The sequence below is a fragment of the Anolis sagrei genome, chromosome 5, assembly GCF_037176765.1.
Source record: "Anolis sagrei isolate rAnoSag1 chromosome 5, rAnoSag1.mat, whole genome shotgun sequence".
Taxonomy (NCBI): Eukaryota; Metazoa; Chordata; class Lepidosauria; order Squamata; family Dactyloidae; genus Anolis; species Anolis sagrei.
In genome coordinates, this window is record NC_090025.1 from 76,353,146 (window position 1) to 76,370,130 (window position 16,985).

Below are 16,985 nucleotides of genomic sequence, written 5' to 3' on the forward strand. Positions count from 1 at the left end.
TTGGCCTTCAACTCCCAGAAATCCTAACAGCTGGTAAACTGGCTGGGATTTCTGGGAGTTGTAGGCCAAAACACCTGGGGACTTACAGGATGAGTATCACTGTCCTAAAGACAGCAAATTGGTTTGCAAATTGACCATATGCTGATGTGAAGACACACTGATCATAAGACATCTATCCCTTTAAGAGTCTCTCAGTTTGGGCTTAGTGACTAAGTTTTCTGTCCCATTTTTTCTCATGTTACATATCACCTCTAAATATTCCGGTTAGTTCTGCCTTCCGGTTAGTTCTGCCTTCAAAGAAGTGTATAACTCTTAGGATACTCCATGAGTTACTATATCATGAATTGGTCACTCAAGCCTCTCATGATTGGCACTGACCTTTCTTTTCAGATTACAATATTTCTTTCTATCCAGGCATTTTAAATTTGTGTTCTAGTTTTATGTCTATGTGTGTTTACATTTCTTGTACATTTGCTTTTTATTTTGTGATTTCTATTTTATTTGTTATTTTAAAATATAAGTATCACATAGGGGCCCCTTCTTTTAAGGCTGAAGGATGGCTTATAAACAAAGCAAGCTATCTAAAATGTATACAGGAAGAAACAACAAGTGCTGGAAATGTAAAGAACAGGAAGGAACTTTCTTCCACATGTGGTGGACCTGTGAAAAAGCAAGATAATTATGGGACAAGATACAAAAAACACTGCAATAATTTTTCAAAGATACAATTGGAATCCAAATTATTTTTATTGGGAATGTCAAAGAACTAAACAAAATAATTAAACTATAAAGTATTCCACAACATGATAATAGCAGCAAGAACAGTATAAGCACAGTTCTGGAAGAAGCCATACCTCCTAACAATAGATGAATGGATAGTTAAAATCTTTTAAAAAACAGAAATGGACAAATTAGCAATGATGAACAAAGAAAGAAACACAAAAAACTTGATCAAGGACTGGGAACCATTTCTAAACTAGGTAATAAAAAGAAAGACGAAATGACTCTTGACCTATCCATGAGTCATAATAAAATCAACCCGCCATTGACTTATATATGAGATTGACTTGTAGATGAATATATGCAGTATTTTGAACTCACTAGGAAATATCATATTTTCATTTTTTTTCAGATTTTGAAAAAAAACCCCACATAAATAAATGTTGATATAATGTTAAGATATATGCACACCCTAAAATAATCTGGATGTCTTTATTTCAGAGGACCACCTGTAACAGAAATTGTCTCGGAGTATGAGCAGCCCCATCATGAGAAATGGCTGAATTTGCATTCTGACTGGGAAAGCAAAAACATATCCACATTACATGCCCATTTGGTGACTGGGTAAGGAAAACAGCTAGCAATTTATGCTTCTATAGTATATGGAGATTAATTTGTATCCAATAGTATTCATGTAACGTGGGAAATTGGCTTGTGAAAGCAGTCTTCATACATATATCGTCTTGCTTGGAGGAGTATGTATAGAATAACTTTAGAATAACTTTATTGTCATTGTACATTATTGCAGTGCTCCCTTTCACTAAATCACAGTGTGTGTGTGTGTGTGTGTGTGTGTGTATGGGTATAGGTAAGTAATAGCACCACAACTTACAACGATTTAAAATTTGGTGCTAGAAACTTAAAATAGAAATATGGGTGATGATGTGTGGTGATTCATACCTTTGGTAGGCCGCAGCCTAGAAGTCAGTGAGCCGGCCTCCATGTTGGTAAGGCAGCTCAGGAGAGCAGACATCTTAGGAGAGGCAGCTAAGCAGAGGGGAGGAGCCCAGCTATCTCCTGATTGGTTAAGACCAAGGGGAGGAGTTGGAGGGAGAGAGTGTAAAAAGGCTGTCAGTTCTGACAGAGGGAGAGAAACAGTTTTGACAAGAAAGGAGAAGGGTTTCTGATATAGAAGAAGAAGGATTGCTGACAGGGAGAAGAGGATAGATTTTCTTAGTGAGCTAAGAGTTTGCTTGTTAGAGAATAGTTTAAGGCAGGTGCTTCTATAGAGTTTGGCTAGGAGAATCAAAGTGAAGACCTGTGTTTTTGTGTTGAGTTAGGACACAAGTTGTTATATTCTCTTAGGGACAGAGTAGCCTAGGGGAAACTTAGATACTCTGGGAGACAGCCAAGAGAGGCTTGTCAAAGAGACTCACTGCTACAAGGTATAGAGTGAGGGCGATAGCTCATGTTAAAGAAAGGAAACTCAGTTTAAAGAAACAATTTCTTAAGATTGTGCTTCAGTAACAAAATATGCTTGTGTACCTCATAGAAGTCAGTTGTATGTTTCAAATACTTTAATAAACTTAATCTCTAGTTCACTGTTTAAACTGCCTCAGCCTTGATTCATTATATAAGATAAGTTCCAGTAGATCTTCAACATCTCTACAATCCAGTCACTTGAAGGGAGCCAAAGTAAAATAGAAGGAGCTGGTGTATAAGAAGATTTACCTCAAGTTTAACAACAAGACAATTTCTCAAACCAAAGTTTGAGTGGTGGCAGCAACCCTACCATTACACACTCACGTTTACACAACACACAATGAAGTGCTTTGTGACAGGATTGTGTTAGTTTTCGGCCAGGACCTAACTAAGTAAAATCCTGTACTCTGATCTTTCAAAGTGGTGGCCAGCTGTGAGAGGTTTAACATCTGAAGGAACGTGTGTGGGTGTGTGTGTGTCTGAGGGGATCTGTTAGTGAAATATTGGTTCAGGGTCCTCTTCAGCCTTTACAATGGTGACCAGCAGGTGGGATTAGGTGTTTTACCCCCTGACTATATTGAAAGTCACTGAGTGCCCCCCGATATTACGTTATATTGATGGCAGCGACGTGATATTTTCGTTATATGATGCTATATAAACATGATCCAAAAATGCCATTATAGCATAAACCTGTTTCAAGTACTGGATACAGTTGAAATGATGTTTCTTAAAAAATTACAATATGGAAAATTCTTCAAAGCAGAAACTTGGAGATATTAAGGTATTGATATTTTGAATTTGTGTGTATCTTTATTGTATCAAAATATAATACTTCTCATTACCTTTAGCATTGAAATAGTTCTAGCAAAACCAAAGATGTTTAAACGGACTTCAATATCTTCAGCTATGCTTTGGATTGATAGATGTGTCTAATAGACCAAAACTTTATTGTTTGCAGAAATATATTGGCTTTAAAATTCAAGAGGCAAGATTTTCAAGTGTATTGTATTTTTAATTGTCTAACAAAACCACTAGTGGGCCCTTAAGATTATCTGACAGTTAAATGATACACATTAAGCAAAATATATAGGTATGCTGTTGAATTTATTGTCCAACATGTTATTTCTACATCTAGATTGCCATGCAGAAGCAAGAGTATGGTTTCACTTCTCTGCACCAGAGAAGGTAAGATTCATACCTCATATAACAATGAAGACAGAAATTAGGTAGATTTCAAAATACCAATGAGCCCCACTCCTTTCTAAAAATGTCTGTGCTCACTCAGTGGCCTGGGGAATGCACTGTAATGACATAAAAGGAAACTTGCTAATTCAGATCAAAGATTTGGAATGGCATTGTTTTGCACACAATGGAAAACAGACGGATCCAGAAATCCATAGGGATAATGTAAGGCAGTTGTCCTTTCTTGACATTCGTTTCTCACAACTTTTGGATCCATACTGCCTCACCTGATGAACCAACCTGGACACAGCATATTATTTGAGAACACAGAAATGCTGGACCACTCTCACAACCACCATGTCAGACTACACAGAGAAGCCATTGAAATCCACAAGCATGTGGACAAGTTCAACAGAAAGGAGGAAACCATGAAAATGAACAAAATCTGGCTACCAATATTAAAAAACTCAAAAATTACAACAGCAAAACAACAGAGAGTAAACAATCAGGCACATCAAATCACTCTCAACAAAAGATTCCCCCCAGGCACTTCCAAGCCATTAAATGCTAATCAAGGTGGTCAGTTGAAACATTCATACCTAGCTGCAGCAGACAAAAGTCCTTTGTCCCACCCTGGTCATTCCACAGATATATAAACCTATTTTCCTACTTCCAACAGACCTCACTACCTCTGAGGATGCTTGCCATAGATGCAGGTGAAACATCAGGAGAAAATGCCTCTAGAACATGGCCATATAGCCCGGAAAAACCTACAACAACCCAGTGTTTTTATCTTTTGTAATTCTGAAAAACAGAAGATCCCCCATGGACACAATGATACCATAGCATTTGGAATACTGAATTCATGCCAGTATTTAATAATAATAATAATAATAATAATAATAATACACTTTATTTATATTCTGCTTTATTTCCCCGGAGTGACTCAGAGTGGATTATAGTACACATATAAGGCAAACATTCAATGCCTTTACATGACAAACAATGACATACAATACACAGATAAGGTAAAGGTCTTCCCCTTTGTTCCATGTCTGGTGTCTGGAGGCAATGCTTACCTCTGGCCATGGGGCATTTGTTCCATTTTCCATGCCAAAGAAGCATTGCTGATGTCCGTAGACATCACCAATCATTTTGCCAGCATGTCTGCATGGGATGCCCTTTTACCTTCCCGCAGAGGCAGTATTAATTGATCTGCACACATTGCATGCTTTCAAATTGCTAGGTTAGGAGGGAATTTTCCAAGATGGCCCCTTTGCCTTGGGCAGTGAGATGGATAGGGTGGTTTGTTTGAAAATGATTACAGCATAGGTTGACTCATTAGCATATCATCCTGGAGCTGTAGGGTCCAGAAAAAGCACCACAATGCCATTGTGTCCTGCTGGAGCAGATTTTTTTTTATCAAGCCCAACAGTGATCTTAAGTTTTGCTTCACAAATTTACCTCAGTATCTCATTTTCTGCAACTATTTTCCATCCTAAAATATGTATTTTGGGACTAGTACCTTTGAAAAAACATTGAATCTCTCTCCCTGCCCCCCCTCTCTCTATATGACATGTTTCTTAATAGATTGTGGACGTCGCCCTGCAGCTCGTATGAACAAGAGAATCCTTGGTGGCAGAACCAGTCGCCCAGGACTGTGGCCGTGGCAATGCTCTCTGCAGAGTGAGCCAAGTGGTCATATATGTGGTTGCGTTCTCATTGCAAAGAAATGGGTCTTAACAGTGGCACACTGCTTTGAAGGGTAAGTAGTGCTGATCATGATTTATATGTCACATATGGATTACAAAATGACCTGGATTATGTTTGCGGATAGCTTGGTTTTATAGTGACTGTTACTGCATGTTTTTAAAATGTTTTCATGTATTTCAATTTTGATCTTAATTTAATTTAAATGTTTATTTTAATTGTACATTGTTGTTAAGGCTTTGAATTGTTATCTATCTGTAAGCCATCTTGAGTCCCTCTTGGGGTGGAGAAAGGCGGGATATATATGTGTGTGTGTGTATATATATATATATACACACACACACACACATACACATACATACATACATACACACACACTAGCCACCCCCTGCCACGCGTTGCTGTGGCCAACATGGGAGTTCTGTGTGGGAGGTTTGGCCCAATTCTATCGTTGGTGGCGTTCAGAATGCTCTGTGATTGTAGGTGAACTATAAATCCCAGCAACTACAACTCCCGAATGTCACGATTCTATTTTCCCCAAACTCCACCAGTGTTCACATTTGGGCATATTGGGTATTCGTGTAGAGTTTGGTCCAGATCCATCATTATTTGAGTCCACAGTGATCTCTGGATGTAGGTGAACTACAACTCCAAAACCAAAGGACATTGCCCACCAAATCCTTCAAGTATTTTCTGCTGGTCATGTGAGAACTGTGTGCTAAGTTTGGTTCAATTCCACAGTTGGTGGGGTTCAGAATCCTATTTGATTGTAGGTGAACTATAAACTATATCCCAGCAACTACAACTCCCAAATGACAAAATCAATTTTTTTACGTGAAGGATATATATATATATATATATATATATATATATATATATATAGAAAGAGAGAGAGAGAGAGAGAGAGAGTAAGTAAATAAATAAATAAATAAGATTTCAAAGTGGTAACTCATATCTGCTGGATCTCTGCTGCCATATAATGCAATCTGACGATGCTTTGCTTTTGTATTTTGACAAACTTAAGTTTTTATCTTTCTGTTCATGTATCCTATACTTTTATGATGAAGAGGCAAGGGTGGCTATTTGTACCTAACTTAAATTAATATCATGTATCTTATTTCTTTCCTGGAACCAAGAAGGGAAAACCCTGCAGCCTGGAAAGTAGTGTTTGGCATCAACAATTTGGATCACCCTTCAGTCTTTATGCAGACCCTCACAGTGAAGAATGTTATCCTGCACCCTCGGTATAACCGTGCAGTAGTGGACTATGATATAAGCATTGTGGAACTGAATGAAGACATCAATGAGACAAGCTACGTGAGACCAGTTTGCCTACCCAGGAGGGGCCAGCGAGTTCAGCCAGATACCTATTGCTACATCACTGGTTGGGGACACATGGGCAACAAAAGTGAGATGAATGTTTTCTAAATTCTACAAATATAGTTATTTTTGTCAGCTTGGGTCTGTTTTCTAGCTTTAGTGTAAATCCGCGAACACTTTCTTTAAAAAATTGTCTTTTGAAATATCATCAAAACATATAGAATATTCCCAGCCAAAGTTCTCAGCTTGTTCACATTTTTCACATCAGTTCATATTCAGAACTGAATCTGATTTGGAACCCAAAGAAAGGAAATGTGCTTTGGAGAGAATCCATAGCCCCAGCTAGATTTTCCTTGTGATTTAGCCACAACAATTCCCATTACCTAATACTAGCTCTGTTTTGTAAACAAAACTGTAATTTGGTTTCTGGGAGGAGGAAACAGTATTCTTCTCCCACCAAGTATTTATGTCATTGCTCAGATAATATATATACATATTAGAAAGAAGCTGAACAAGTAATTGTCATGGATGTTTCAAGCACAATTGCTTCAAGATAGGCTTATGTATATGACCCCATGGTTTCTGTCATTTCCATTTCATAGTAATTATATGTTGTTGTTATTGTTACTTAGTGCTTATGGAGATCCTAAACAGGGTTGTCTCAACTAAATATGGCCAGAGGACTTTTGCCCTTGCTCTCCTCTTTGATTGAAAGAGTGACTTGGCTATGGCCATCCATTAAAGGAATAAGTGGCAACCCTGGCTGCTCAGTGAATAATGTCTACTGGACTTCCACAACTGAGCTGAAATTCAAACCTGAGACTTCCAGACTACTAGTCTGCCACTCAGACCATTACACCATGTTGGTTCTAAGTTATACATCTAATTTATAATAAGAATTCATGGGAAGTTACAGGACAGCATACATAATATTTGGGTAATTCCAGTATTGATTACAGATGTGCAATAGTGATAGTGTATTTTCCCAGTTGTGGTGGGAATGACTTCACTTCACAAATTGTTTAGCATGTTGTCTTGATGTGGGTACGATTGTTCCACATTTGTTACTCCACCAACTAACTAGACAAAGAATAAAAAACATAAAGCCTGAATTCTTTATCTAGCTTGTGATCGTGGTGGTGTGGAGTGGTGACAAAGCAGAGTCGCAGCTATGCCTGCATGTAGGCAGCATGATAAAGTTTAGGTACAACTGTGTTGTTGTTGTTCATTCGTTCAGTCATCTCCGACTCTTCGTGACCTCATGGACCAGCCCAAGCCAGAGCTCCCTGTCGGCCGTCACCACCCCCAGCTCCTTCAAGGTCAGTCTTTTCAAAAAATTGGAGTGAAGCTGAGGGACACTTGAAGGACTTGAAGGACTCTCCAATTCACATGTGGTCAAGGAGCCCCAGTTTTCTCCTGCGGTAATCTTGGCACAGAACTCCCTTGCTTCCCCAACTTCTTATGTTATCTGAAACCACACAATGTATATAGTCAACAGATTGGAATGTTGATTAAGCAAGAAATTTTTAGATGTTGACTTTTATACAAATTTTGAAAGAAGTAACCATCACTTCACTTTGCACAAAGGAATTGCTATAATGATCAGTGCTTATGCATTTGTATACTTTAACAGAAGATGTGTCTTTCTTCTTGTTTAGTGCCTTTCAAACTTCAGGAAGGAGAAGTTCGTATTATTTCCTTAGAACAGTGTCAGTCGTATTTTGACATGAAGACCATCACTGGCAGGATGCTATGTGCCGGTTATGAATCTGGCACTGTGGATTCTTGCATGGTAAGCCAAGCTTTAAAAAAGAAACGTGTGTGTATTTAAAACCTACATGCAAAAGCACAATACGGTAGTTATAAAACCACAGCCATTATTTGTCAATTATTCCTATGCAGACCAAAATAGCTGCATGTAACCCACACCACATGAAAGGGATGCAGGTATGGCAGTATTGGTTTGTAGGAAAAGTCTATAGCTAACAGAAGCTAAACATATTCAATTATTATTATTTTGTACCAAAAACATTGCATAAATTGATATAAAACCATTAAAAATAGAAGGAGCGCAGGTGGCAAAATATCTTTTGACAAAAAATGGGCAACAGCAATGGCATTGTCTGCAGCTTCCAACAATTCTTCCTCTGTACATGAGGCAGGGCATAGTGGACAAGCATACAGATGCGGAGTTGTCTGTTCCGCTCCACAGTCACACAAGATGTGGGATTCTTTTAGGTAGTGCCATTTTGATCTGCCCACTCCACTTCTGAGTCTGTTCAGGGACTTCCAAGTTGCCCATTCTTGGTTTGCCCCTGGAGGAAGACCGTCGCGGGTGGTGGGGGGCATCCGGTTGGGATTTCCTGGTCTAGCTGCCCAGAGCGATAACCTTGCTGTTGCTGGGGGGGGGGGGGTGCCAAGAGGAGTGGTAGTTCTCACATTCATATTCAGTGATTTTGGGTGATCAGCAGCAGATTTCTTCCAGCTCATAAGACCCATTTAGTGCCCATCATTACATGTGTTTCATAAAGAGTCATACCAGGCAATTTTGTCTTCCTTTAGTGTGCCACAGGACACAGTTGTAGAGATGGCATCACCTTTAGTTGCCTTCGTTTTAGATGGAGGTGGCATAATGTCACATTTAGTTGATGTCTGGGATTTTTTTTGAGGAGGTGTTTGCCATTTGGGAATTTTGAGCAGATGTTTTAAGTGGTTTTGAGCAGCAACAATTACTTTTGGCTGATTTTGGAGTATTTCATGCAGCCTGCATTCCAACTCCTGTTCTAGATTAATTCACCCAACTTTTACTTTTTAGGACTTGCCTAAGACTGTAGAATAATATCTATTTCCTTGCAGGGTGACAGCGGGGGACCTCTTGTGTGTGAACAGTCTGCTGGACGCTGGACATTGTTTGGTTTAACTTCTTGGGGCTCCGTCTGTTTTTCCAAACTTTTGGGACCTGGAGTTTATAGCAACGTGTCTCACTTTATTGAATGGATTGAAAGACAGATCTATATCCACACGTTTCTGCTCCACTGATTTTCCAGAATAGAAATGTTGTGCAAAGACAAACTCTGAGGGCACCAAAACCATGAAGAAGTTGAACTGAACATATCTGATGAATGAGAAATTCTGTTTGTTTCAGGGCACAGGATATGGAACAACATATAGAAATTTATATATCCTCTTGTGCCAAAGATGCTTCTGGGTAATGATGATCAAATATTTTTGTAATAATTTCTGACTTTTTTTCATTAGCAGTGTTGTGTTCCTTTTCACATACACTCAGAAAAATGTATAGAGGAAGAATCAAATGATATAATAGATTATATTCCAGAACGGAATTAGGAGTACTGGAGAAATGTTAGCTCATCAAAAGAAAAAGATTGCTGACAGATAATTTTAACTTCTGTCTCTTGCAGTGAACAGCTGGTGTATTTTCAAGAGCAACTGCCATATCTATGGAAAATAGTCTTTTAAAGAGTTCAAAATCCTTGTTTCTCTACAACATCCAACTCAATTTAATTATTAGTACATGGCAAAAAAGATATCAATCTATGTCACCATTGAGGCTATGCACAGACCACATGACAAAAAGACTGCTTTAATATTCAGATCTGATTTTTGTTGTTAATTTGTTCAGTCGCTTCCGACTCTTCATGACCTTATGGACCAGCCCACGCCAGAGTTCCCTGTCAGCCATCACTACCCCCAGCTCCTTCAGAGTCAAGCCAGTCACTTCAAGGATACCATCCATCCATCTTGCCCTTGGTCGGCCCCTCTTCCTTTTTCCTTCCATTTTCCCCAGCATCACTGTCTTCTCTAAGCTTTCCTGTCTTCTCATGATGTGGCCAGAGTACTTCATCTTTGCCGCTACTATCCTTCCCTCCAATGAGCAGTCAGGCTTTATTTCCTGAAGAATGGACTGGTTGGATCTTCTTGCAGTCCAAGGCACTCTCAGAATTTTTCTCCAACACCTCAGTTCAAAAGCATCTATCTTCCTTCGCTCAGCGTTCCTTATGGTCCAGCTCTCACACTGCATTTTTTCCCTTGCCATAGCCCAGGTTAGGCATTTCTTTCCTCCTCTTATTCTTACCTATTTTTTCTTCACATGGTTCAATGGAGAAAAGTAGCCTACAAGTACTTCAAGACATCTGTTGAGGGCTTCACAAATTTACAAATCGTCATATTGAAATTGTCAAAGATATCTGCATGGTCCTTACAACCTCTTTTTGTAGCCATTTTGAAGCTACATAAAATTCAGTGGAACTTAAGATTCTTAAGAGTTCCATGTTTATTTGTGTGAACAGTCTGATGTTCCCCCCATAGCTATTAGGCTTGTGCATTTTGGCTGAATCTTGATCCATTTTTGCTGGTCAGATTCCAGTTGACACCGATATCCATTTTTGCGCGCCTCCTGAAAACGGGTGGGCTGGATTGCCGTTTTTGTTTCGCAGCTGAAAAATATGGCTAGATCCGGCCCATTGGCGGCAATGGGGAACTTACAAGGCTCCTCTTTTTGTTCCTGGGACCCTTTCCTTTCTTCACTTCAAGGGAGCCTGGGTTCCAGCAACGAGGTTAAGGAAGCACCCTTCCTGGGACCCTTTCCTTTCTTCCCTTCAAGGGAGCCTGGGTATAAGCAATGGGGTTAAGGAAGCAGACACAGCTTGCATAAGACATGTCACAGTGCTCTTCTATTCCGATTGGCCCAACGGGCAGAGCTCACAGGGAAATTCCATGCAAGCAGCATACAGGAGCCTCTTTGCATTCCATGTGATGCCGAATAGGGAGGAGGAGCCATGATTGGCTGCCACGTGGTCCGTAATGAATGAAAAAATGTGACGGCTTGGGCCCTTCTGTTACAGCTATCTGACCAAGCTGAACAAGCTGGCTTGGCCAAAGGAAAAAGGCTAAAATGGATCAGTGCACAAGCCTAATGGCTATTCCAGGAGCCTCAAACGTATGATCAGATGAAATCATTCACAAATCACTATAAGAAAGTGATATTTCCTGAAACTATGAATCAGTAGACTAAAAAAGCAGCATAGATCTCTTCATCTACAGTGCAAATTACTTTGGAGAGCATATACTCATCTGCCCACAAATGCAAAAGTTAGGAAAGAAAGAGCCCTAACTTCCTAGACTCCTCAAATCTCTGTTGGGGGATTAAAAATAGCAAAAAACTTACTAAGAATACTGTTACTATCGCTAACAATCCCCTTCCCAGAAAAGTGTATATTAAAACACCTCTGTCTTGACTACTTTAGTTCCCTGGATAACCTTAGGCAAGCTATTCTCTCTCAGCTTTAGTTGCTACCAACTGCAGTAGAGAAATTATATTATTGATTTACCATACAGTGTCCTTGTAAATTGTTGCTATTAGATAACGCATATAAAGTGCTTTGAACACCAGAAACTAATATGCTGGTACTTCTCCTACTCCTTAATATCATTGATGCTATTTTTAAAGTCAGACCAAATTTCAGGGGTTGAAATATGGAGTGGGTTCCCCTCACCCATAGTTGACTGGTGGGATATTTTTTAAGAACCTGTTTCTATAGCATCTTCCCATTACAAACAAATACTGACAACTAGCAGCCAGGAATTAGATTAGTGCAAACTTTTGGCTTCTTTCTCTAACAAATTTTTATGGAATAAATGAATGAAATCACATTCCCAAGGTTATGGATTATGGAGTCTGGTCCTTTTTGTAAGATAATCAAAAATGTTCTTTGTACATCTATATAAGATGTTTTGCTCTGGGTGATGGTACTCTCCTCAAATGGAAAGCCCAATGAAAGAATTTCAGAGATTAGAAATATTAAAGAAGGGGTCCTCAAACTTTTAAAGGAGTAGGCCGGTTCATGGTTATCTCAAACCATTTGGGGTGGGGTATTCTTTGAACAAAAACATGAAAAAACCCAATACAATATTTAAAATGAAGAATATTTTAATCAACATAAATTTATCAGCATTTCCATTGGAAGTGTGAATGTGCTTTTGGCTGATGAGATAGACAAGTTAATCCACCATTGTTGTTGTTGTTGTTGTTGTTGTGTGTCTTCAAGTCATTTCAGACTTAGGGTAACCCTAAATCTAAAGTTTAGGGCAGGGGTTGGATAAATGACCTTAGGGCCACCTTGTCCAGATGCTGAGAGGAGGTCCGAGGCAGACGAGGGCCAAAGGTATCATGATGCTAGGGCTCTGCCATTATTCTGGCAGAGGTGAACCAAACAAATTCCCAGTTTGTGTTAAACATTTAAATTAAAACAGCACTTACTTTCTGGCTGTTTTAATAGTCCAAAACATAAAACATAAAGATAGTACTCAGCCACAGAATATAAAACAAAACTGTCAGCAAACACTTGCAGGTTCTCACCCCCTAGGGGTGAGAAAAGCGGTATATAAATACTGTAAATAATAATAATAATAATAACATCGTAGTAAAAATATCCAGTCCAGTGGTCAAATGCCGAGAGTTCAGTGAGCAATGTCTATACCGTAGTCCAAAGAGTCTATACCGTAGTCCAAAGCCAGTCCAGAGAATCAAGGTTCCAGGGTTCCAAGAGTACAGGAGACAGTTCAGGATACCGAAAATCCACAGACCTGGGGGGAAACCAGCAGCATCTACCACCAAAATAAGACAAATACTTTTCTCCCAAAAATCAGTCTCAAGGCTAGCTCATTATATCCAGAAACACCCAGCTGCAACCTATCTCTTGCATACCTTGATTGCTTTCACTCATGAACTCTTACTTACAGATTACTCAACCCTTTAGAACTAAGACTTACATTAATCCTTCCATCACCAACTGCTAGGCTTACCACCACCAACCACCATCAACTGCAGAACATGATGCATGACAAAAGGAAAGAGCCCAAGGGGCAGCGTCAGGCCCACATGCCTGGGTTTGCCCATGCCTGGTCTATAGCTATATAGCAGTGTCTTAAGTTAAGAATGGCAAAAACCATCAACAGGATTGGCTTCTTTATGTTTTCCACCCAGGGATACAGTGTCACGGGCACTTCTCCTTCCATTTGGTGGCATGGGTAGTGCAAGCCGTGGATCCCTGGAATTTGCTCATCCATAACCTAATGAATGCCTTTTTGAGTTTATTTGACTCCAACATAGTTCTCCAAGATATGATGTCTGTGGAGATGTTCCCATTGAAACTAGCTGATTTTGATGTTCTTATTAAAGAGAGAATTGTCTGGGAGTACTGTGTAAGGCAGAAATAGGATTGCTTATACCTGCCACCCACTCTACTCTCTATCACTCCTCCCTGCAGCAGTTTGCTGTGGAGCCAACCAACTGTGGCAGGAGAGACTAGGAAAAATACATATGCTGTGGCATAGAGGATTCTTTCCAGTCCCATTCCTCACAGATGGTTGGTTCTAGCTTAACTCCAGTAGTTAAGGAGAGCAAGGAGTTGTGAGCAGAGAGAGTGTTTGAAGTGAAATAGTTGTAAAATCTTGTTTGTTGACAATTCCCCAAATAGATTGTGCTGCGGTGCCAGCAGGAAGTTATGACAGGGAAGAAGTGGCATGCATACAGATAGAATGGGTGGTCTTTGTGCTGTTGCATTCATCTGAAGAGAGAGGAGAAGATTCAGTTTCCTCAGGAGGAACTACTCTTTCGGAGGTGCTTTGGAGGCAATTTTCCTGCTTCTTGGGAGGGGTTGGACTGGATGGCCCATGAGGTCTCTTCCAACTCTATCTATATATAAATACTCTGTGCATAATGCATACCTTAAAAACAAAAGAATCAATCAACGAAATCACACCAAATTTGGCAACAAAACGTCTCACAACACAAGGAGTGACCATCACTCAAAAATTATGATTTTGTCATTTGGGAGTTGGAGTTGCTGAGATTTATAGCTCACTTACAATCAAAGAGCATTCTGAACTCCATCAACGATGGAATTGAACCAAATTTGGCACACAGGAATCCCATGACCAACAGAAAATACTGGAAGGGTTTGGTGGGCATTGACCTTGAGTTTGGGAGTTGTAGTTCACCTATATCCAGAGAGCACTGTGGACTCAAACAATGATGGATCTGGACCAAACTTGGCACAAGCAGTCAATACACCCAAATATGAACACAGATGGAGTTTGGGGGAAATAGACCTTGACATTTGGGAGTTGTAGTCACTGGGATTCGCAGTTCACTTACAATCAAAGAGCATTCTGAACCCCACGAATGACAGAATTGGGACAAACTTCCCACACAGAATCCCCATGACCAATAGAAAATACTCAAGGCCATCCAATCCAACTCCCTTCACCAGGGCAAGAAAACGTAATCAAAGCCCTCCTTACAAAGAGCCATCCAGCTATAGATATAGATATATATGATTCACCCCCACACAGATATAGTATCATAGATTTGAAAGGGACCCCTGAAGAAGGACAATTATACGTTGCATGTTCCAGAGTAGGCAAACCAGACAATCTCCACATCAACACTGACAAAGAAACAGCAAAAAATACTTTTACCCACAAGCATAAAGAAATTACATATATTAGAAGCCAACACTTTCTAATTACTTTATTTTCCAGATCAACAGACTGGGCCACAGCAACGCATGGCAGGGAACAGCTAGTGATTCTATGATTCCTCAATGTGTGTGGCACTCTTTTGCCTATTTGCTTTTCTAACCTTTTTGTCATGTTGCCAGGAATGAGGTAAAGTAGTGAAAAAAGAGGGTGGGAGGAGAATGAATGGGGGGAAAGGATGAGAAGACTTTGAATAGGAAGACCAACCTCCCTGCTCTTGAAATCCTTTCTTGCTTTGCCTCCCCAGTCCTGATATAAGCAGGGCTCAGTACCTGATCTCTTCTCACCTCTCCTCTGCTTCTTTTTCTCTGTAGCTCCCATCTGGCTTATTCATATTTTAGTGGATTTTCCTCTACTTCTTCCTACTATGTTCCCGTTTGCTAGATGGGATAATGGCCTGTGTTATGTGTCATGGAGGAGGGTACTAGGTTGGCTTCTTTCTGCTCTCTGTGCACTTGTAGACCAAAGCCATTGCCCCATCTCCACCTTTTAGTATTTGGAAGAAGTATGGAGGAAAAGACTATAATAGTTGGCACTAGCCATAGTAATTTTTGTTTCATGTCCATTCTCTTTTTAAAAGGGATCTGTAATGGTTATGGTCTGCATGGGTGACCTGTTTATTCTTATATTAATAGTGTGAAACAGGTCCTCAGAAAGGCATAATTGACCCTTAATGAGGTCTCTGTGTACACTAATTGGGAGCATTATAGTCAAAACTGGGACCCGGTTGTGGGAAAATTCACAGTGCTGCACAATATCTCTCTCAAAACATTTCCACCCACTCACATGGTTGGCACTGTGCTAATTTTGATTACTGTATTTTGCTTGGAACCGGTAGTTGTATTTAAGCCTTAGGGCACAATCTTATAGTTTACTGTAATTAAGCACTACCAAATAGAATGTGTAGATCTAGGTAAAATTGTACTGTACATACAGTCAGTGTATACATAGAATCCTTGTTAAGTGTCAATGATGGAGCAAAGATGGCTCAAATGAATGAAGGTATTGGACTATGATTAACTGAATGTTAATAGGAACCATATGAACCATGGCCGATGAAAGATAGTTGGACACTGGAAAAGAAGGTGATGGATTCTCTTTTATTCGAAGTTTTCAAAGTGAGGTTATATGTTCCAGTTCTCAGGGGTGTTTTAATTGTAGATTCCTGTATCAGGAGTAGCATCCCAAATAGCTTGATTAGAACCACCCTTTGCCAGAATCCCAGAGGGAGGCTATGGTTGGAGCAAGTTATATGAAAAATAGGAAAAGATGGGAGTCCACCTCAGGGATAAAGGAAGAATTCCATAAAAGGGTCCAAACGTTATACATTGCAAGACCCATTACCTATTTGGTCTTTCCCCTACACTACAAGCATCAGCAGCCACTGCATCAATGGAAGAAAGGAGGAGGGTGAAATGGAAGGGAAGATTAAATAACAACAACAACAACAATATTCTGCCTTTCTCACCCTGGAGGGGACTCAGGGCGGATCACAGTACACATACACAGCAAACACTCAATGCCATTTTATATAGACAATACATAGGCAGACAGAACAGAAGGAGGTACCATGGATGGTTGGGCTCGAGTCCAGAGGGTGCTGTTGCCCTATCCTCTATGACGAAGAGCCATCAGGACTTTCTTCTATCTTTTGGTCCCCCAGCATTTTTCTGATCTTTTTTCTTTATGGCGTCGTAAAACACCTCCCTCGCTTTTAGCGGTACCTAATTTCTGTAATCACAGCTAAAGCTGTTTTCGAATTGCTTAGGTAAACAATGAGCTAGGCTGACAGTTGGCAGCTCACGCTAACCTGGGGCTTTGAACTTGCAACCTTTTGGTTGATAGATCTTATAATTGCTGATGATTTACCAGATGTGCAAAACCTCCGGCCCAGAGTAAAGGTTGCCCTTAAATAAAAGGGAAATGAGGTTTCTATGCATGTCCAACATCAGCAAACCTTCCATCTCCCTCTTCTTAGGGGATTTGATGAATACATTCAACTGAAGGAT

General features: G+C 39.9%; 2 protein-coding genes across 4 annotated transcripts in view; one reads left to right on the forward strand and one right to left on the reverse strand.

The window, feature by feature from the left end:
- Nucleotides 1-15,104, forward strand: part of CORIN (corin, serine peptidase) — a 158,304-nt gene extending 143,200 nt beyond the window's left edge. Inside the window, exons 17-22 of one of the 2 annotated variants that reach the window (XM_060778485.2) lie at nt 1,222-1,344; nt 3,338-3,387; nt 4,975-5,149; nt 6,231-6,502; nt 8,073-8,206; nt 9,271-15,104. In XM_060778485.2, coding sequence (XP_060634468.2) covers nt 1,222-1,344; nt 3,338-3,387; nt 4,975-5,149; nt 6,231-6,502; nt 8,073-8,206; nt 9,271-9,453 — 937 coding nt within the window. In that variant the 3' untranslated portion in view covers nt 9,454-15,104. The remainder of the gene's footprint in view (nt 1-1,221; nt 1,345-3,337; nt 3,388-4,974; nt 5,150-6,230; nt 6,503-8,072; nt 8,207-9,270) is intronic. The other variant, XM_060778486.2, reaches the window with a different exon arrangement.
- The window catches only part of GABRB1 (gamma-aminobutyric acid type A receptor subunit beta1), a 293,072-nt gene that overhangs the window by 81,937 nt on the left and 194,150 nt on the right, over nt 1-16,985 (reverse strand). Inside the window, exon 10 of one of the 2 annotated variants that reach the window (XR_010910014.1) lies at nt 10,346-10,415. The exons of the other annotated variant lie outside the window; for it this stretch is intronic. The gene's annotated coding sequence lies outside the window, so the exon portion shown is untranslated. Of the gene's footprint in view, nt 1-10,345; nt 10,416-16,985 lie in introns of those variants that run through there. 2 annotated transcript variants of the gene reach the window in all.